The following is a 23,591-nucleotide window of genomic DNA, read 5'->3' on the forward strand; positions in this document are numbered from 1 at the left end:
AGCAGACGGAAAAGTAAAGGGAACATTGTCTTGTGCCCTAGGTACCAGCTCAGCCACAGTGGGAAGAGCAAAAAGCAGGCTCTTGGGGTCTCCAAGTCCACACCTACGCTGGACAGCATTTCCCGATCTACTTCAGGGAGCCCACTGCCCTGAAGAATGAGCCCATGGACCAGTGGTGGTGTTGGTGGCCACAAGGAGAGGTTCCTCTGCCTGTGGAAAGGAGAGGGAAGAGTGGGAGGGATTTTGTATTATGGATTGGGTGCCAGCTTAGCCACAATAGAAGAAAACATCAGGTAAATTGCTAAGGTTTTTGACTCCAATCCCTGGCTCTCAGACAGCATCTCTGGACACACCTGGAGCCCGGGGAAAAACCCGCTACCCTGAAGGGAAGGGCCTTGGGCAAGGCCAGTGCTGTGCTGGCTTCAGGTCTGACCCAGAGCAATCCCAGGGATGATGACCACAGAGGTGCCTGCATCACCACACGCCCAATTCCAAGTGGCTTAGCACTCCATTTGTTTGGGAGAAAGTAAAGAACAACAATCTCTGCCTGGTAATCCTGAGAATTCTTCCAGATCTTATCCAAGGCTGCCAAGGCTGTACCTCTAACAAGTCTCCAAAAGCCACGGCATTGTTGGGCTTGGGGCCCAAGTCCCTTCAAATTCCTGGAAAGCCTTCCCAAGGACAGGCATAAACAAGCTCAGACTCTGAAGACTACAATAAATACCTAACTGTTCAAAGCCCAGACACCAAAAGGTATCTGCAACCAACGACACCATTCAGGAAAACATGACCTAACCAAATGAACTAATATAAAGCACAAGGGATCAATCCTGGAAAAACAGAGATATATGACCTTTCAGGCAGAGAATTCAAAATAGCTGTTTTGAGGAAACTCAAAGAAATTCAAGACAACACAGAAAGGGAATTTGGAATTCTTATCAGATAAATTTAACAAAGAGATCAAAATTAAAAAGGATCAAGCTGATATTCCAGAGTTTAAAAATGCAACTGATGGCCAGGTGCAGTGGCTCACGCCTGTAATCCCAGCACTTTGGGAGGCCGAGGTGGGTGGATCATGAGGTCAGGAGATCGAGACCATCCTGGCTAATATGGTGAAACCCCGTCTCTACTAAAAAAATACAAAAAATTAGCCGGGCATGGTGGTGGGCACCTGTAGTCCCAGCTACTCAGGAGGCTGAGGCAGGAGAATGGCGTGAACCTGTGAACCTGGGAGGCGGAGCTTGCAGTGAGCCAAGATTGTGCCACTGCACTCCAGCCTGGGCGACAGAGCAAGACTCTGTCTCAAAAAAAAAAAAAAAAATGCAACTGACATGATGAGGACTACATCAAAGTCTCTTAACAACAGAACTGGTTAAGAAGAAAGAATTAGTGAGCTTGAAGACAGGCTATTTGAAATTACACAGTTAGAAAAGACAAAAGAAAAAAAGTTAAAAAGCTATGAGGCACACCAAAAACATCTAGAAAACAGCCTCAAAGGGGCAAATCTAAGACTTACTGGCCTTAAAGAAAAGGTAGGAAAAGAGAGAACAGTAGAAAGTTTATTCAAAGGGATAATAACAGAGAATTTCCCAAACCAGAAAGATAACAACATTCAAATACAAGAAGGTTATAGGATATCAAGCAGATTTAACCCAATGATGACTACCTCAAAGCATTTAAGAATCAAATTCCCAAAAGTCAAAGATAAAGAAAGGATCCTAAAAACAGCCAGAAAAGAAGAAATAAATAACATACAATGGATCTCCAATACAATTGGCAGCAGGCTGTTTTGTTGTTTTTTTTGTTTTCTTTTCTTTTCTTTTGTTTTGTTTTGTAACAGAGTCTCACTCTGTTACCCAGGCTGGAGTGCAGTGATTCCATCTTGCCTCACTGCAACCTCCACCTCCCAGGTTCAGGCAATTATCCTGCCTCAGCCTCCCGAGTAGCTGAGATTACAGGCGTGCACCACCATACCCAGCTAATTGGCAGCAGACTTTTTTCAGTGGAAACCTTAAAGGTGAGGAGAGTGTGGCAAGACATATTTTAAGTGCTGAAGGAAAAAAACTTTCACCTAGAATAGTATATCTGGTGAAAATATCCTTTAAGTATGAAGGAGAGATAAAGTCTTTCCCAGACAAACAAAAGCCGAAGGATTTCATCAACACCAGACTTGTTCTACAAGAAATGCTAAAGGGAGTTCTTCAATCTGAAAGAAAAGGATATTAATGAAAGAAGAAATCATCTGAAGGTACAAAACTCACTGGTAATGGTAAGCATACAGAAAAATACAGAAGAGTATAACACTGTACCTGTAGTGTATAAACTACTCTTAACTGAAGTAGAAAGACTAAATAAAGAACAAATCAAAAATAATAGCTACAACAACTTTTCAAGAAATAATGTAATAAGACATAAAGAGAAACAACAAAAAGTTAAAAAGCTGGCAGCAGAGACAAAGTTAAAGTGTAGAGTTTTAATTAACTTTCTTTTTGCAAGTTTGTTTATGCAATTGTGTTAAGCTGTCATCAGTTTAAAATAATGGGTTATAAGTATTAGTATTTGCACCGGCACAGTGGCTCACACCTGTAATCCCAGTACTTTGGGAGGCCGAGGCAGGTGGATTGCTTGAGGTCAGAAGTTTGAGACCAGCCTTGCCATCATGGTGAAACCCCATCTCTACTAAAAATACAAAAATTAGCCAGGTTTGGTGGTGGTGCACACATGTAATCCCAGCTACTTGGGAGGCTGAGGCATGAGAATTGCTTGAACCTGGGAGGCAGAGATTGCAGTGAGCCAAGATCACGCCACTGAACTCCAGCCTGAGAGACAGAGCAATACTCTGTCTCAAAAAACAAAATTAATTTAAAAAAGATAGTATTTGCAAACCTCATAGTAACCTCAAATCAAAAAACACACAACAGATACACAAAAAAATAAAAAGCAAGAAATTAAAGCATACCACCACAGAAAATCACTTTCACTAAAAGGAAGACAGGAAGAAAGGAAAGAAGGAAGAAAAGACTGAAAACCACCAGAAAACAAATAACAAAATGGCAGGAGAAAGTTCCTATTTAGCAATAATAACACTGAATGTAAATGAACTAAATCCCCAGTCAAAAGACACAGAGTGGCTGAATGGAGAAACAAACAAGATCCAATGATCTGTTGCCTACAAGAAACACACCCCACCTATGAAGACACACACAGACAGAAAAGAGAGGGATGGAGAAACATATTCCATGGCAACGGAAACCAAAAAAGAGCAGACACAGCTATCCTCATATCAGAAAAAGTAGTACAGATTTCAAGACAAAAACTGTAAGGAGAGACCAAAAAAAAGGTCATTATATAATGATAAAGGGGTCAATTCAGCAACAGGATATAATAATTGCAAATATATATGCAACCAACACTGGAGCACTCAGATACATAAAGCAAATATTATTAGAGCTAAAGAGAAAGACAGACCCCAATACAATAACAGATGGATACTTCAACACCCCACTTTCAGCATTGCACAGATATCCCAGAAAGAAAATCAACAAAGAAACATTAGAGTTATTCTATACTATAGAGAAAATGGATCTAGTAGATATTTACACATTTCATCCAATGGCTGCAGAATACACATTTTTCTCCTCGACACATGGATCATTCTCAAGGATAAACCATGTTAGGTCACAAAACGAGTCTTAAAACATTAAAAAAAAAAAGAGAGAGGAAAAGAAAAAAGAATGAAAACCTAAAATAATATCAAGCATCTTCACTGACCACAATGGAATAAAACTACAAATCAATAACAAGAGGAATTTTGGAAACTACACAAACACATGCGAATTAAACAATATGCTCCTGAATGACCATTTCAATGAAGAAATTAAGGAGGGAATTGAAAAATGTCTTGAAACAAATGATAAACCAAAGCCTATGGGATACAGCAAAGGTGGTACTCAGAGGAAGGCTTATAGCTATAAACACCTACATCAAAAAAGTGGAAAAATTTCAAATGATCTAACAATGCACCTTAAAGAACTAGAAAAATAAGAGCAAACTAAACTCAAAATTAGTAGAAGAAATAATAAAGATCAGAGCAGAAATAAATGAATTTGAAATGAAAAAATTATACAAGATCAATAGAACAAAAAGTTGGTGTTTGAGAAGATAAACAAAATTGACAAATGTTTAGCCAGACTAAGAAAAAAAGAAAGAAGGCCCAAGTAAATAAAACCAGAGATGAAAAAGGAGACATTGCAACAGATACAACAGAAATTCAAAGGATCATTAGCGACTACTGTGAGCAACTATATGCCAAAAAATTGAAAAATCTTGAAGAAACAGACAAATTCCTAGACACATACACCCTACAAAGATTGAACCAGGAAGAAATCCAAAACCTGAGCAGACCAATAACAAGTGAGGAGATCAAAGCAGTAATGAAAAGCTTCCCAGTAAAGAAAAGGCCGGGACCCAACAGCTTTACTGCTGAATTCTACCAAATATTTAAAGTGGAACTAACACCAATCCTACTCAAACTATTCTGAAAAACAGAGGAGGACAGAATGCTCCTGAACTCATTCTATGAGGCCAGTATTACCCTGATACCAAAAACCAAACACACATCAAAAAAAAAAAAAAAGAAACCTACAGACCAATACCTCCGATGAATATTGTTGCAAAAACCCTCAACAAAATACTAGCAAACCTAATCCAACAATACATTTAAAAGATCATTCATTACGACCAAGTGGGATTTATCACAGGGATGCAAGGATGGCTCAACACACACAAATCAATCAATGTGATACAACACATCAACAAAATGAAGGACAAAAACCATACGTTTTGATTGATGCCAAAAAAGCATCTGATAAAGTTCAACATCACTTCGTGATAAAAACCCTCAAATAACTCGGTATAAAAGGAACATGCCTGAACATAATAAAAGCCATATATGACAGATCCACAACTAGTATCATAATGAATGGGGAAAAACTGAAAGCCTTTCCTCTTAGGTCTGTAACACAACAAAGATGCCCACTTTCACCACTGTTATTCAACATAATACTGAAAGTACTAGCTAGAGCAATCAGACAAGAGAAACAAAGGGCATCCAAATTGGAAAAGAAGAAGTCAAATTATCATTGTTTGCAGATGATATGATCTTATATTTAAAAAAACCTAAAGACTCCAACAAAAAACTATTAGAACAGATAAACAAATTTAGTAAAGTTGCAGGATACAAAATAAATATACTAAATCAGTAGCATTTCTATATGCCAACAGTGAACAATCTGAAAAAGAAATCAAAAAAGTAATCCCATTTATAATAGCCTTAAATAAAATTTAATACCTAGGAATTAACTCAACCAAGGAAGTGAATGATCTCTACAATGAAAATTATAAAACACTGATGAAAGAAACTGAAGAGGACACGAAAAAATAAATTGGAAGAATCAAAGCAACCTACTGACTCAACGCATTCCCTATCAAAATATCAATGACATTCTTCAAAGAAATAGAAAAAAAATCCTAAAATTTATATGGAATCACAAAAGACCCAGAATAGCCAAAGCTATCCTGAGCAAAAAGAACGTAACTGGAGGGACCACATTATCTGACTTCAAATTACACTACAGAGCTATAGAAACCAAAACAACATGGTACTACATAAAAATAAACACACAGACCAATGGAACAGAACAGAGAATCTAGAAACAAATCCACACACCTACAATGAACTCATTTTTGACAACAGTGTCAAGAACATACACTGGGGAAAAGACAGTCTCTTCAATAAATGGTAATGGGAAAGCTAGATATCCATATGCAGAAAAATGAAACTAGACCCCTATCTATTGCCATACACAAAAAAATCAAATCAAAATGGATTAAAGACTTAAATCTAAGACCTCAAACTATGAAACTATTACAAGACAACATTGGGGAAAATCTTCAGGACGCTGGAGTGGGCAAACATTTCTTGAGTAATACCCCACAAGCACAGGCAACCAAAGCAACAATGGACAAATGGGATCACATCAAGTTAAAAACCTTCTGCACAGCAAAGGAAACAGTCAACAAAGTGAAGAAACAACCCACAGAATGGGAGAGAAATATGTGCAAACTATCCATCTGACAAGGTATTAATAATCAGAATATGTAAGAAGCTCAAATAACTCTACAGGAAAAAAATCTAATAATCCAATTTAAACAACAAACGGGTATATGAAAAGGTGCTCAACATCGCTGATCATCAGAGAAATGCAAATCAAAACTACACTGAGATATCATCTTGCTCAAGTTAAAATGGCTTTTATCCAAAAGTCAGGCAATAATAAATGCTGGCAAGGATGTGGAGAAAAGGGTACCCTCATACGTTGTTAGCAAGAATGTAAATTAGTACAACCACTATGGAGAACAGTTTGGAGGTTCCTCAAAAAACTAAAAATAGAACTACCATATAATCCAGCAATCCCACTGCTGGGTATATTCCCAAAAGAAAAGAAATCAGTATATTGAAAAGATATCAATTAAAAAAAAAAAAAAAGATATCTACACTCCCATGTTTGTTAGGAGTGCTTACGATAGCTAAGATTTGGAATCAACCTAAGTGTCCATCAATAGATGAATGGATAAAGAGTGGTATTTATACACAATGGAGTACTATTCAGCCATAAAAAAGAATGAGATCCTGTCATTTGCAATAACATGGATAGAACTGGAGGTCACTATGTTAAGTGAAATAAGCCAGACACAGAGAGACAAAATTGCATGTTCTCACTTATTTGTGAGGTCTAAAAATCAAAACAATTGAATTCACAGAGATAGAGAATAGAAGGATGGTTACTAGAGACTGGGAAAGGTAGCAGGGAGGTTGAGGGGATGGGAAGATGGTTAATGGGTACCAAAAAAAAATTAGTTAGAAAGAATGGATAAGACCTAGTATTTGACAGCACATAGGGGGACTATAGTCAATAATAATTTAATTTTACACTTTAAAATAACTAAAAGAGTATAACTAGATTGTTTGTAACACAAAGGATAAATGCTTGAGGCTTTGGATACCCAATTTCCATTATGTGATTATTATGCATTACGTGTTTAATCTATGTGAAAAAAGATTAGTAGCTGCCTGGGGTCTCAGGTACAAAGAGAGATGATTACAACAAGGAATGAGAAAATTTTGTGGGACAATGGAAATGTTTGTTATTTTTCTTCACATAGCTATTTTGGTACATGCAACATACCAAATACGTTGTATGCATTGGGTATACCAAAATATCTCATGTACCTCATAAATATATATACCTCACAAATATATATACCTACTATGTATCCACAAAAATTAAAAATAATTTTTTAATTAAAAAAGAGACAAAGAACATTACTATTGATAAAAGGGTTAATTCACCAAGAAGATAAGACAATTATAAACGTATGCACCAAACAACAGAACAAAGAACGTCTCAAAACTGAACAATAAAACAAACCCAATAAAAAACAATGGGCAAAGATCTGAACAGACACTTCACTAAAGGTATACACTGATGACAAACACACAGAAAGATGGCCAGCATTATCAGTCACTACAGAAGTGCAAACTGAAACCACAATGAGATTCCACCACATACCTATTAGAATGGCTAAAATTAGAAAGGCTGACTATATAACCTGTAGGCAAGAGGGCAGAAAAACTGGAACTCTCATACACCGCTGAGGGGAATGTAAAATGGTACAACTACTTTTGCAAAAAATTTGGCAATGTCTTAAAAAGTTAAACATGCACCTGCTATATGTTCCTGGCACTCTTATTACCAAAGAAACAGAGAAAATAAAATAGAGAAAGAGAAAAGGTAATATATGCCTGATATGGTTTGGGTCTGCATCCCTACCCAAATTTCATGTTGGATTGTAATCCCCAGTGTTGGAGGTGGGGTCTGGGGACTGGATCATGGGGGTGGATTTCTCATGAATGGTTTAGCGCCATCCCTTGGTACTGTCCTCACAATAGTGAGTTATCATGAGATCTGGTCATATAAAAGTGTGTGGGACCCCCCCAATCCCCACATTGCTCCTGCTTTTACCATATGACATGCCTTTTACTTCCACCATGATTGGAAGCATCCTGAGGCCCCCCCAAAAGCAGATGCTGCTATGCTTCCTGTAGAGCCTGCAGAACCATGAGCTAACTAAACCTCTTTTCTTATAAATTAGCCAGTCTCAAGTATTTATAGCAATACAAGAATGGACTAATACAATGTCTATATGAAGACTTGTATATAGATGTTCAAATTAGCTTTATTATAATAGCAAAAAGCTAAAAACAATCAAAATATCCATCAACAGATAAATGTCCAAAAAACAAAGTGTGCTATATCCACATAATGGACTACTCCTCAATAATAAAAAGGAAGAAATACTAACACACACAAAACATGAGCAAACTCAAAATAACTATGCTAAGTGAAAATAGTCTGGTAGGAGTACGTACCACTGTATGATTACATTTATATAGTTTTAGAAACTGCAAACTAATCTATAGTCACAGAAAGCAGATTAGTAGCTGTGTGAGGTCCCAGGTACAAAGAGAGATGATTACAACAAGGAACGAAGAAATGTTGTGGGACACTGGAAATGTTTGTTCTTTTTTTTCCACATAGATATAAAGCAGAAATAATACTTTTGGCATGGGCTAAATTATGAAAGAGGTCAGTTTGCATTGCTTCAAAAAATGTTCTCCCATTTTTTTAGTATTTTCTCTCTCATGACTCTTTACTACATTTCCCTTCCACTATCCTCACTCTCTTATCCTATACTTCCACTGCAAATGTACATAGAAAGAAAATGATGATTTCATCATGCCTGAAAATTATATATTCAAGAGGCACATCCTACAGCTCAAAATCTCTGCTCTAGCCCAATACTCATCAATTGATGAAATCCCCTCATATAACAATCCCTACATACAATCAGCCAAATTCAAGATGTAGAACATTTTATAGGACAAATTACTCTATTTCTCCAACAAATCAATGTCATAGGAAAAGAGGGGATGGGAATAAAAAGAGTGTTAGTATTAATAAATAAAAGAGACCAAAGAGACATTGCTACCAAATGTAATACATGATCCTTGTTTGGACCCTATTTGAACAAACCAAATGTAGAAAGACATCTCTAAGTCTGATTTAAAAAAAGATGGATACAGACCATGTATTACATAATATTTGGGCTTATTAATCTACTCATAATGACGGTGTAGTGGGCAATTTTTTTAAAGGTCCTTATCAGTTACAGATGCATACCAAAGCACTTATGAGTGAACAGACATAGTTCTTTTAAAAACTTTAGTTGAAAAAAGTGGGTAGGGGATGGTAAATAAATTTATCTTGGCAAAATATTCAATGTTGGTATCTATTTCAAATTTTTCATAATAAATTAAAAGATTTTTGTTTGTTTGTTTTTTGAGACGGAGTCTCCCTCTGCGGCCAGGCTGGAGTGCAGTGGCGCGATCTCAGCTCACAGCAACCTCCACCTCCCAGGTTCAAGCAATTCGCCTGCCTCAGCCTCCCAAGTAGCTGGGACTAAAGGCTCACGCCACCAGGCCCAGCTGATTTTTGTAGTTTTAGTAGAGACACGGTTTCACCATTTTGACCAGGATGGTCTCAATCTCCCGACCTCATAATCTGCCCACCTTGGCCTCCCAAAGTGCTGGGATTACAGGCAAAAGTAAGATCTTAAGATGTTGTGGGTTTCATAATGAATGTTATGAGACAAAACTCCTAACAGCATGATATGCACCTTATTTATTTTCAGTGCAGGAACAGTACCTGTCACATAGTAAATACTCAACAGACCTCTTACTAAGGGGTTGTTTTAGTCCTATATATGACTAATAAGTAATGATATAATTATTTGGGTACCTCCATCATCAACACAATGCTTAAGAACTTACAAATCGTCACTCCATTATACCACTTCATGAGGTATTATATTATTTCATTTACAGATAAGAAAACTGAGACTTTAAATTAGTTGTTCAAGGCCACATAAGCTGGGCGATGAAGGGCAAAGATCAAGCTAGGCAACTCTAGCAAAGATTTTTTTTTAAAGACTACTTGGCTTAAGGGCCAGTGGATGACATTGCCTCCCTCAGTGATACCCATTCCAAAGTAAACCATCTCAAAGTATCAGCACTAGTGCAATTTACTTGAAACTTAGCCAGGCCTACCAACAAATTATCAGAATAGGAAAATAATGGAAAAGAAGAAAATATCATTTTATGTTATTCATGGCTCTCTTCCTCATATCCTAATTAAAACAGCCTTCTTTCAAGATTTGAGCAAACCAAAACAAGAATCTGCAGAAAAAATAACTGTATACAGGTACCTAGGAAATAAACCAATATTACAATAACTCCCATTATTATAAGGTATACTAACTTGTTTCAGAGTTCAATTAAAAACTGAGCAGAAAATAAAAGAAGACAAGGCAAAGACTAAAATAATTATTTTTTTAATAGTCACGTATTAAAAGTTGTTCAGAATTTGTGATACTCACGGGGGAAAGAAGAAAGCATGTAAACGTAAGACAGGTCACTACCTGTCAGCATGATATAAGAGAAGACAATTCCATACCATACTGAAGACATTAACCTCTGTCCTGTGTTTCCAAACTCTGGTTGTACTTTTGAGTCATTTCAGAGCTTTAAAAAATTCCTGATGTGTGGGCTTCACCCAAGACCAATTAAATTAAGGGGATGAGACTCAGGCATAAGCATTTTTTAAAGCTCCCAAAATGATTCCAATTAACAGCCGAAGTTGAGAACCACTTATCACATATGTCAGCATATGTGTAGTGTGTGTGTGAATTGCCATATAATTAATGTACCAAGAAAAAAAAAAATTTTTTGAGACCGAGTCTCACTCTGTAGCCCAAACTGGAGTGCAGTGGTGTGATCTTGGCTCACTGCAACCTCCACCTCCCGGGTTCAAGCAATTCTCCTGCCTCAGCCTCCCGAGTAGGTGGGATTATAGGCACGCACCACCACACCCTGGCTAATTTTTGTATTTTTAGTAGAGAGGGGTTTCGCCATGTTGGCCAGGCTGTTCTCAAACTCCTGACCTCAAGTGACCCTCCCGCCTTGGCCTCCTAAAGTTTTGGGATTACAGGCATGAGTCACCACGCCCAGCCCCAAGAAAATTAATGAGTTGAAACTAGGTTTAAATTTTTCTTACAGAGATCATCATTAATTTCATTAAAATACATTTTATGTCTCACCTAAAGGCCACTGATAGACATGCATGAATGAAAATGATTTTGCTTTTCACAAAAAGGATCCAGACTTAGCCAATTAGGATTAATATTAACTATATTATTATGTAAACTCATAAATATCATGTTTCACTCAAGAACATGCCAATTATTCTAGTACTCTTTTTAAAAATAAGCAAGCTACAGGCTAAGGGGGGTGGTGTATCACCAAAGCACCTACAGCAACAGGCACAGGTTGGCAAAAGTGATCTCCAAATCTCCTTAAAACCAAGGGAATCCTGGGACTATCAAGAAATGAGAAGAGACTCACTGTCATCTACTTTCATCACAACAAACCTGTTTAGCCTTTAAAACGCCAGCAGTGAGACAAGGAGATAGATACAAGGTCAGTTCATAAACTCTTCCAAAAATTACAATGGATTCCTAAAGAATCTTAATGAAAACCAAATCCTCCTAAGGGTCCTCCAGAAACTTCCCAGGTAGCCTGGCCTTCCTTTACCATATATAGAGGACAGGGATAATGTTACTAACTGTTAAGAGTAGTCTGGCTCTTCACTCTTGGGAGAAGAAGGCAGAAGAAGCAAAACTGGAGAAATGGCCTTGAAGAGGTGAAATGGGTTGGGATCCAGCACACAATGGAGGAGGTGGGCAAGTCAGCTGAGGGTACCTACATAAAAGGCACACAACATTTAAGCAGGTTAAAGAGCTATGTGAGGACTGGGGAAAGAGAGGAAGAGTAAAAAGGTGGCAGAATCAATGGATCTGCAGTATGAAAGGACTGTGGAAGTCAAATTACTAGAGGGAATGAACTAGAAAGTTAAGAGGCAAGTGTCACAGAAAGATGAAAGATTGAAATTAACATTATGCAGTTATTGGTAATGATAAGGTCAAGAATGTGATTATAGGCATGAGTGGCTGAAGGAGAGTAGAGAACAAGATCACCGGAGATGTCAAAGAAACTGAAAGGTCAACATGCTGGAACAATCATCTATTTAAGTGTTGAAATCACCAAAAATTAAAATGGGGAATGCTGAAGAGAGTGAAAGTGAGCCATAAGAAATGTGATGGAATCACCCAGATGTAAGTGACTATCATGAGGGAACGTGAGAAGTGTGTCTGCTAACATGAAACTCAAAACTGGGGGATTGTCTTAAGGAAGAACACCTGGAATTGGCAATGAGGAGCAAAGAGTATATACTACAGGGATCAAGAAATGTAGAAGAGTAAAATACACACCCAAAAATAAGCTCAGTCTAGCACAAAACTAATGACCAACATATATTACTGTACTATAACACAGTCACTGCTACCACAGAGAACTATAGGTCCCACTGGAGGCCCCAGTAGAGGAATCAGAGGTTTCACAAATGTGTGGAAGATGTAACATGGAGCTGAGTGCTCAACAATGAATAAGGGCAAAAGGACCTTCAAGGCAGAAAGACACTACAACTGAGGCAAAGGCAGAGAGATGTGAAAAGAACATAAAGCATTCTGAGAAATGCAAACAGTTCAACATGATTAAGGGCAGAATGAGTCAGAGAGTCAGGACATATACCTGGAAAGGTAGACCAAGGCTACAACTATTTTTTCTGCTAAAGCAAGAACAAAAGATATGAACAAATTAAATTGTTGCCCCAAATCCTTCATAAAAACCACTAATAGAAAACAAAATCGACAAATTATAGTTTCCTCTTATTTTCCTTAGTTTGTAGGAGATGCCAGGATGCAAATAACCTAATAGCCAGTTGCTTTAAGAAGATTAATCAACCCTTAGAGAACAAATGCTGCCACATTATATACAAATTTTATGATCATTATGATAATCTCCAATAGCCAAGATTTAAATGTGCCATAGAAAATTATGCACAACTAAGATATTGTAAGCAATTGAATAGAGCTCAAATATAAATGCATTAGTTGTAGATTTGTAACATGTATATATGCAAACATAAATGTATACAGCTATATATAAATAAAAATTGCTTTCCATTTAAAAAAACAATGTAAGTGAATGCAGAGATAATAAGAACAGTGGTATATACAACTTTTATAAATGATTAATGTTAGAATTAAATACCACATTGGAAAAGATGTCTCACTAGGTAACTGTTGGTATATTTACTCTGTCTCCATTTCTACTTTAGCAACTGTGATTTAATGGAAAGCACACATACTTGGGAGCCAAAGAAAATATATTCAAGTACTGGCACTGGCACTTATGAACTATTAAGCAAGTCACTTAACTTTCCTGTGCCTGAATTTAATTTACAAAATGGAAATCAAAAATCCATATATCATGTGGTTTTATTAAGATTTATATGAAGTACTATATCTAAAAGAGCATTGTAAACCACAGTGAGCTACAAAATAGTTTAGTTACATACTTTGAAATATTATTAATGTAGAACTAAAAGCCTTCAAGCCATCTGCCAAACCCCCACTCCCCAAAATAAAGCACAATTAAAATCTGAGATGATAAATCTGTTAGTTTGATAAGTATGTCTCACCACCTCTCTTCATAACCTTACCTTTGAATGAGCAGGCCCTCTTTCATTCAGAAGTTTATACTGGGGTTGGACTCTATTGAAACGGGCTAACTCATTTACCAGACACATTGCAGTTTTCTCTTTTGGGTTTGCCATTTTATCTTGGAGAGAAGCTGTAAATAAAAAGGCTATAAAGTTTTTGTGAAGAATGACTTTACAAAATGGAAGAAAAACTAGTTTTGACTTTGAAGGCAGATTGTATATTTAAATTATTTTCATGAATTTTGTATTTTAAAAATTCAAATTACCTAATGTCTTCCATTACATGCAACAGAAATATGTATCACATTTTAAACAATAAATTAAGGTAAAATTTTTCCTAAGTACCTAAGTTGTTCTATGTATATAACAGCATGCTTAAAGATTTTAAAGTAAAATTATAATAATTTTTTATCTTATAAACTTTCCTTTCCCCTCAAAAAATTTACTAGAAACACATACGTTTCCTGGTTCTTATTACTACGAAATTAAATTTTGTCTACCTTCTTGATCCTTTCATCTCAATTTTTTTCCTTCTCATTATGACATAGTATGTTAAAAAAAGCTCTAGACTTGGGAATCAGGTCCTAAGTTTAAGTACTAGCTCTTCCAACTACAATTTTTCAGTAACTCTAAACAAATTAACTCCCCTTTCTGTTTTTTTAAATAAATTTTCAAAGTTGTAAAAAGAATAATTTAACAAGTGCCCATGTACCTAACACCCAGTGCTTATTAACCATGTTCCATGTTTAACTCTTATTAAAAAAAAAAAAAAAAAATAGGTAGTATTCCATTCCTGTTAAGTTCCTTATATCTTTTAGAGTATTGATGTGTGTGGTTCTAAACTCACATAAATGGTATTATAGTATTATAATAAACATTCTCACAGTTTACTTTCTTCACTCTTCATTGTGTTCTCAAGACTTTTACTTATATAGATCTAGCACATTAATTTTAATTACCATAGAATTTCTATTACAATATTGCACCAGTTTTTTAATCCACTCCTCTACTGAGACACTGGGTTGTTTCCAATTCTTCACTCTTAAAGAGAGCATGCTGTCAAATAGCTCTCAAAATGACTGTACCAAATTACCTTCCCCTACCATTTCTCTTCAAGCTCGAAAACATGGAATATAACCAAGTATTTTAATTTCTGATAATTTGATATTTGACAAATAGTATCCCATTATTGTTCTTTGGATATTTTTCTCCACTACTATTTTATGTTTGTTTGGGTTTTTTCTTGTTCAGAGACAGAGTCTCACTATGTTGCCCAGGCTGGACTCAAACCCTGGGTTCAAGCTATTCTCCCTACTCAGCCTCCCAAGTAGCTGAACTACAGGCTTCTATCCTTTTTTTTTTTTTTTTTTTTGTATTATAGTTATAAACTTTTCCTTTTATGGTCTGTGCTTTTTACATCTTGTTTAGGAAGTCCTCTCTAACTGTCAAGATCTCAATGATTTTACTTAAACTCACTAAGCCTTCTGCTCTTTCTATAAAATAAGAGAAATAAACGTATCCTGCTTAAGTCCCAAAGTTGTTGTGAGATTAAGAGTTGTAAATGTATGATATGGTTTTCTAAACTATATCACAAATACAAGGTACTATAATAGCTTCAGAATATTTTTCTAATACCACATTATTTTATCCTATATTTTTCCTTTCTCTCATTTATAGACACATTTAATTACTTTTTTCTTTCACTTCCCATAAAAAATGCCAAAAAATATTTTAAAATCTAAGCATAAAACATGCAAGTGGATTACTTCCTGCTCATTTAAACTATAGTCACAATAAATACAGTTCAATTGTAGTCACAAGAATACTTAAAATGAATGAAAATGGCTGGCTTTAGGAACTTCATCTACAAACTTCCTAGGCCAAAGTTTAATATTAAAAATAATATTCTTTTACATTTCTAATACTCTTAACAGGCCCAATAATTTGTACAATGGCTTGACTGTGAAAATTATGATTAAGAAACTATTTTATAAGAAAACTACATAAGCACCTGGTAAGACCTAAGTAAAAAGAAAGAGAATCTAAGCAACCAATTGTAGGGCCAAGACAGCTGACAGTAGATTCTACAATTAAGCCATTGTAAGGGGCTTGCAAACTAAAAAAAAAAAACTAGTAATTATTACTTTTGGGAAAAGTACAAAAAAGACAAAAGCCAAGACAGTTTTGAGAAAACCTGCATTTTATCTATTCCATTGCATATCATACAAATTTTATAAAACATCCTGTTCAATTTGGAAAGTCAGTCGTTGTAAGAAAATACAAGGTAACCTGAGACGATAATCAGTTTTGGCTTTTGCATACCATTGCATGAATTCAAGTGCAACAGACAGCACAGCCAATTTAATATCAAAAAGCAAAAGCAGAATGATAGGTTAAAAATGAGAAAATATTGAAGTCTGATAAAAATCAGCCAATTTTGCATAACGCAAATAGCATTTATGCCACCACTGTGTAATTTTCATAATTCAGTAATGCTGCATATTCATCTGTTACAATGCAAAAAATATTAGAAGCACACAAACATAGTGTGAAAATTTTATACTATGAAAATTGCTAATAGCATAGGTTCTAAACATATTAAAAAGCGATTTAAATGGTTCATTTATAATGAACCCATTTGGTATGAAAACCTAATCTAAATCCTCTAAAGGGAAATGTTAACAAATAACATGGTATAAAACTTACATTCCATTAATTCTGACTTCCTGCTTCATAAAAGTTAACATGAATCCAATAACACATTTTAATGGGTGACTGAAGTTTTAGTGTGAGAAGTGTCCAAGATCCCACTTTGATAAAGCTTCATAATTAAAATCAAAATGTTTAAAGTTGATAAATTAGGAAATAGTCATAGTTGTAATGTTTTATTTTAAAAAGGGATTAAAACAAATAGTTGTTCATTTATTTAATGAGAAATCTTAATAGGATTCTTACTTGACAGAGAGCTCAGTAATATACCAATAACTTCTAAATTACACCAAAATTTGGATAGAGCATCTATAAAAACAAACTGGTCTATAAAATCTGAGACACATAAACAAGTTATATAAATCTTTTTTAGAGAAGTCAATAGCGCAAAAAAGTGAGAAATGCACATAATGTTACATAGGTATACATTTTCAAAGACCTATAGATGTTATTACTGAAGATATTTTGAAATAGGCTTCAAGTCAATTTGGTGGCTGGAATAGTAGTAGAGACCTACTTAGAAGTAAATAAAATTAATAAAAATGGATTCACAATCTCAGACTCTGCCACTCTGAAGAGCAACTGCCACATGACAGTTAAGAGCCTGTTTTGGATATCTCTGTCACTTACTAATATCTGTGTGACCTTGAGAAAGTACTTAAATCTCACTTTCCCACAAACTAAAATAGAGATAATACTTGTTCTTATCTCACTGGATAATTGTATGGATTGAATGAGATAATACCAAACACTGTTAACAATGATTAAAAATTCATTACTATTCTGATTTAAACATTTGTTAAAACAATTACACTATCATCAAATATTAAAACAGTGACATAAAAAGTCACGAAAAAAGAGCTTATAAAACTAAGTAAAAATATTCTTAGTTAAAATATTGTTATGATAAATTGATTTTACTCATACAAATATACTTCTTGGCTGGGCGTAGTGGCTCACATCTGTAATCCCAGTACACTGGGAGGCAGAGGCGGGAGGATCGCTTAAGGCCAGGGGTATAAGAACAGCCTGGACAACATAGTGAGACCTTGTCTCTATAAAAAAATAAAAATATTAGCGATATGTCACGGCACATGCCTGTAATCCTTGATACTCAGAAGGCTGAGATAGAAGGATTGCTTGAGCCCAGGAGTTCCAGACTGCAATCCAGCCTGGGTGACAGAGTGAGATCCTCTCTCAAAACAAAACAAAACAAAAAACAAATATATTTCTGTAAGCAGTCTGTGAAAAGCATGTATTTGTTATTATTTTTTCCACTGACTTATAAACCCATTACGTTTGTTTCCACTGAAAAATTCTCAAATATGATATAAACTATATTAAAGGTTTATGTGTGCTAGGAAATATTCTACCTTCACTGATATGAAACTTGGTTAGATATAACTTACAACTTTGATAAGAAACACTGGTAAAATACATATTTATAATAACAGTATTTGCATATCCAACAAAAACATAAATATACTCTATTTTTAGATTCACTCTATTTTTATGTCTTCACAAAATGTCCTGGACTCTGGAATTTGAATCTTCATTTTGCCTGTTCATTTCTATGTGTAGGAACCAGTGAAAAAACATAGCAACTGTGTTCAAGTCATTGAACAAGCTACAAAATAATGTAGCTCACAGGCAAAATGATCTGTCCCCAAAGGAGTTCACAGTCTGATAGAAGAAACAGACACAGACAATAGACAAACACAATAAATCACAATATGATAAGTACTATAATAAGGCTGTTACAAAAACTCCTTAGACAAAGGGTGTATGGAAAGGCAAGTTTTAAGAGGTGGTAATTAGATAAGGAAAGCAAAAATTCACTTAGGTAACAAGGGAACGTGAGAGAAAGACAGTCCAAGCTTTTCAAGGAGTATAGACGCAGGAGAAAGCACATAAAACAACATAACTTTCTAGCAAATGCAAGCAGAACACTGGCAGAATACAGAATGCATGAGAAAAAACAGAATAAAACTATGTGACCTGAATTCACTAGAACACCAAAAGTTTCCTAAACCAGAACTTAAAGTAGCATTTTTTAAAGTAGTTCCAGCCAGAACTCTTTTTAAACAGTTTTAAACAGTTTCTGTTTTTAAACAGTTCCAGCCAGAACTGTTGCTAGTACCTCACTTCTTCGCAAGGCAAATCATTCCAAAGAACCCTTTCCATCCTTGGTCCCAGAAATGACTTGAACACAGTTTCCCTCCTTTTTTTTTTTTTTTTTTTTTGAGACAGAGTTTCACTCTTGTTGCCCAGGCTGTAGTGCAAGGGCGCAATCTCGGCTCACCGCAACCTCCACCTCCTGGGTTCAGGTGATTCTCCTGCCTCAGCCTCCCGAGTAGCTGGAATTACAGGCATGCGCCACCACGCCCGGCTAATTTTGTATTTTCAGTAGAGACGGGGTTTCTCCATATTGGTCAGGCTGGTCTCGAACTCCCGACCTCGGGTGATCCGCCCACCTCGGCCTCCCAAAGTCCTGGGATTACAGGCGTGAGCCACCACGCTTGGCCTTAAACACAGTTTCTATGTCTCTTTACTGGTTCCCCTTTCTCTATTCTCTGCTATTGGAGGGAACTCATCCTAATTCCCAAGTAAAATAAGAAAGAAAAAAGTCAAAAGAGCAAAGGACCCTTTCGTGGGCTCTTGCCTTCTAGGAGCAATGTGACAGATATGTCCCCAGCTATTAACTAAAATAAACCTTCTATTTTCAAATTAGACCCTAACATAAGGCTGTCCAAGCAAAATTATCGACGAACTACCCAGGCATCAAACTGCTCCATTTTTAACAGTCTGTCCATTAGGAAAAAACTTAAGTTCCTCTCTCACACAAACAAAGATAAATTTCAGAAATATTAAAGTGCAAAATACAAAAACTTCACAAAAAACTAACGGAAATTAGTTAAATATGTGTCACACTCTTGTAACACAGAAGGCCTTCCTAGATATGAAAAGGAACCTAGAAGCCATAAAGGCAAAAACTGATAGTTAACAACATAAAAATATAAAACTTCTCTAAAGTAAAACATGACACATATGACACTAAAAAAGAGTCTAAGCCATTTTGAGTTAGTTTTTGTATACAGAAGAAATACTTGCAATATGTGAAGAAAGGCTAGGCGTGGTGGCTTACGTCTGGAATCCCAGCACTTTGGGAGGTCAAGGCGGGCAGATCACCTGAGGTCAGGAGTTCCACACCAGCCTGGCCAACATGGTGAAACCAGTCTCTACAAAAATATACAAATTAGCCAGGCATGATGGCGGGTGCCCGTAATCCCAGCTACTCAGGAGGCTGAGGCGAGAGAATCACTTGAACCCAGGAGGTGGTGGCTGCAAGTGGAGCCAAGATTGCACTACTGCACTCCACCCTGGGCAACAGAGTGAGACTCCGTCTCAAAAAAAAAAAAAAAAAAAAAAGTGAAGACAAACTGTTAACATTCATAAAATAAAAAGATACTATAAATCAATTTTTTTAAGCCAATAGGAAAAAAGGGCAAAGGTACACACAATTAATTCACATAATTTCTTGAGTAAATATACCTGTTCAAAAGAATGTTAAAGAGCCTGGCCAACATGGTGAAAGCCTGGCCAACATGGTGAAACCCTGTCTCTCTTAAAAATACAAAAATCAGCCAGGCATGGTGGCAAATGCCTGTAGTCCCAGCTATTTGGGAGGCTGAGGCACCAGAATCACTTGAACCTGGGAGGCGGAAGTTGCAGTGAACCAAGATGGCACCACTACACTCCAGCCTGGGCAACAGAGTGAGACTGTCAAAAAAAAAAAAAGAAGAAAGAAAAATTCAAATTCCAGTGATATATAATTTTCCCCTATTAGACTGATAAAGTTTTTTTTTAATAATCATTTAAGTATTAACAAGTATGTGGGGAAAATGAGTGAGAATTCTGTTGGTGCAAATACAAATTAGTACAAAAGTTTTGATGGGCAACATTGATTAAAGTTTCAATTGTACCTATCTTTAAAACAGCAATTATTAATCTGAGGATTCATACTACAGGAAGACATTTGCAATGATAATCTGGAAAACAAGACTATAATAGCAAAAACTATAAACAAGATAAATATTAGTATTTACCAAAAATTGGCTAAACTACATGAATTATGCAGCTTTGAAAAGAGAAAGAGGTACAGAGCTTATGAACCGACATGGGAAAACTTTGCAAACTGGTGAATGACAAAAGTTACAACAGCTTACTGTGTGATCATATATTTATCTTTTTTTTTTTTTTTTTTTTGAGACGTTGTCTCGCTCTGTTGACCAGGCTACAGTGCAGTGGTGCAATCTCGCCTCACTGCAAGCTCCGCCTCCCAAGCTCAAGCGATTCTCCTGCCTCAGCCTCCCGAGTAGCTGGGATTACAGGATGCACCACCATGCCCAGCTAATTTTTTTTTGAGACAAGAGTCTCACTCTGTCACCCAGGCTGGAGTGCACTGGTGTGATCTTGGCTCACTGCAAGCTCTGCCTCCCGGGTTCATGCCATTCTCCTGCCTCAGCCTCCCGAGTAGCTGGGACTACAGGCGCCCGCCACCACGCCCAGCTAATTTTTTGTATTTTTAGTAGAGACGGGGTTTCTCCACGTTGGTCAGGCTGGTCTCGAACTCCTGACCCCACGTGATCCACCCGCCTCGGCCTCCCAAAGTGCTGGGATTACAGGCGTGAGCCACTGCGCCCGGCCAGAGTAAGTTCTTTCTAGTCTTGAGAGTGCCACCATGGTCCTGAAAAACAGAAAAAATAATGCTCAAAGATCTGATTCAAAGCAGGCCATGTTGTGCCTCCATCTCCAACTTTTCCAATGAAGCTATCTAGAAATTTAAACAGGACAAAAACACAGTGTGTCCTTACCAGTATTTAGTTTGATCAGTCTTCTTAACTTCAGTCATTCTAAATATGTGTATAATGATACCTCATGATTTTAATTTGCATCTCCCTAATGAATACTGTTAATTAACTTTTTTTCATTTGCTTATATGTCATCTGTATCTCCTGTGGTAAAGTGTCTGAATATTTTACCACTTTTGATTTTTTTTTCTTATTGCTGAATTTGAAGCGTTCTTTACACATCCTACATACAAGTTATTGATTAGACATATGCTTGGTAAAGATTTTCTTCTAGGCCAGGCGCGGTGGCTCACACCTGTAATCCCAGCACTTTGGGAGGCCGAGGCAGGTGGATCGTTTTAGGTCAGGAGTTCAAAACCAGTCTGGGCAACATGGTGAAACCCCGCCTCTATTAAAAATACAAAAATTAGCTGGGCACGGTAGTGTGCGCCTGTGATCCCACCTACTCAGGAGGCTGAGGCACAAGAATCACTTCAGCCCAAGAGGTGAGGGGCTGCAGTGAGCCAAGATGGTACCACTGCACTCCAGCCTGGGGAACAGAGCAAGACTCTGTCTCCAAAAAAAATAAATAAAGTAGTAGGAAAAAGATGAATTGCTAACAATGTTGGAGCAAATGGACAGTCATCTTAGAAAATAATAAAGGGGAATCACTATGAAAAAAATAAAAATTTATTTCCCAAACTGTGGCTTTTCTCTTTATTCTCTTACCAGTGTCTTTTAAAGAGCAGATTTTAATAGTCTAATTTATCAATTTTTATAGTTTGTACTTTTAATGTATATCTAAGAAATTATTACCTAACTGAGGTCTAAAAATTTTTTTCTCCTGTTTTCTTCCATGAACATTATAGTTTTAGGTTTTACATTTAAGTCCAGAAGCCATTTTGAGTTAGTTTTTGTATACAGTGCAAGGTATGAATCCATTTTTTGTATATCAATATCCAATTGTTTCCAATTGTGGAAAAGGCTACATTTCTCCCACTACATTGCCTTTATGCCTTTGTCAAAATTATTAGTTATCTACATATATAGGAGTTTATTTCTGGACTACCAATTCTGTTTTCACTAATCTATTTGTCTTTGTTGTTGTTGTTGTTGTTTTTGAGACGAAGTCTCGCTCTGTCGCCCAGGCTGGAGTGCAGTGGCGCCATCTCGGCTCACTGCAACCTCTGCCTCCTGGGTTCAAGCTATTCTCCCGCCTATTTACCTATTTTCATGCCAGACTATTTTACAGCTTTATAATTCTTGAAATTAGGTAGTGTTGGCTCCCACACTGTTCTTTTTCACAGTTGTTTAAAGTTCTTTAAATTTCCATATGAATTTTAGAATCATCCTGTGCAGTTCTATAAAAAAGTCTGCAAAGACTGAAATATAAGTCTTTTAAATCTATAGACTAATTTGGTGAAAATCAACATTTTAACAAAGTTGAGTATTCCAACCCACGAACAGGATATACAGTCACTTCTCATTATTGAGATAATAATGTGTCAATGACTGTTACGTGAATTAGCAATTATAGAGCCATTGCTCTCAGGGGAACTAAAGTATTAGGTTCTTGCAAGCTTCTGGTGACATTTTTGTGAACTGATCATATGTCATGTTTTATGTGTTTCTGTTTAAAGACTTCTTGTCTAGATGTATTACTAATATGTTAGTGATTCATTAACATTGAACTCACATCCAATAGTACTGTTTAACTCCTGCCTGAATAAGGCTTATCTAATACACATATTTTCTCCGTAAGGCATATCAGAGCCTCCCGGTACTTAGAAACACTATATGGCACTTAAACATTACACTTTAAACATTTTAAACATCAAAATAACCAACAAAAAGCACAAACATGCAAAAAACGCAGCACTAAATAAACCAAGAAGGGCTACTTGCTTACAATATGAAACCCAAAATAAGAAAGCAGAGCACTGTCTTGTTTGATCCCAGCTGGGTATGTGTGCACCGGGTGATTCAAAATGTTTTGCCCCTGCAAGTGTCTGAGAATGACCACAAAAGCACTGCAAGTATTGGTTTTGGGGTTACAAATAAAAATTAGTGAGTAAGCAAATTCCCAGGTAAAGAATCCATGAATAATGAGAATCAACTGTATCTTATTTAGGTATCCTTTAATTTCTTGCAGCAGTATTTTGTAGTTCTCATTTTCTTTAACATATTTTGTTAGACTTATCCCTAAGCAGTTCATATTTTTTATGCTTTTGAA

The 23,591-nt window shown here is 36.3% G+C and overlaps 1 protein-coding gene across 27 annotated transcripts in view; it reads right to left on the reverse strand.

Moving 5' to 3' along the window:
• Positions 1-23,591, reverse strand: part of STAU2 (staufen double-stranded RNA binding protein 2) — a 330,823-nt gene that overhangs the window by 279,017 nt on the left and 28,215 nt on the right. For 13 of the 27 annotated variants that reach the window (XM_054497830.2, XM_063668901.1, XM_063668900.1 and 10 more), the window contains one exon: positions 13,800-13,930. The exons of the other annotated variants lie outside the window; for them this stretch is intronic. In XM_054497830.2, the coding sequence (XP_054353805.1) occupies positions 13,800-13,913 (114 nt within the window). In that variant the 5' untranslated portion in view covers positions 13,914-13,930. The remainder of the gene's footprint in view (positions 1-13,799; positions 13,931-23,591) is intronic. 27 annotated transcript variants of the gene reach the window in all.

Source organism: Pongo pygmaeus, chromosome 7 (assembly GCF_028885625.2).
Source record: "Pongo pygmaeus isolate AG05252 chromosome 7, NHGRI_mPonPyg2-v2.0_pri, whole genome shotgun sequence".
Lineage (NCBI taxonomy): Eukaryota > Metazoa > Chordata > Mammalia > Primates > Hominidae > Pongo > Pongo pygmaeus.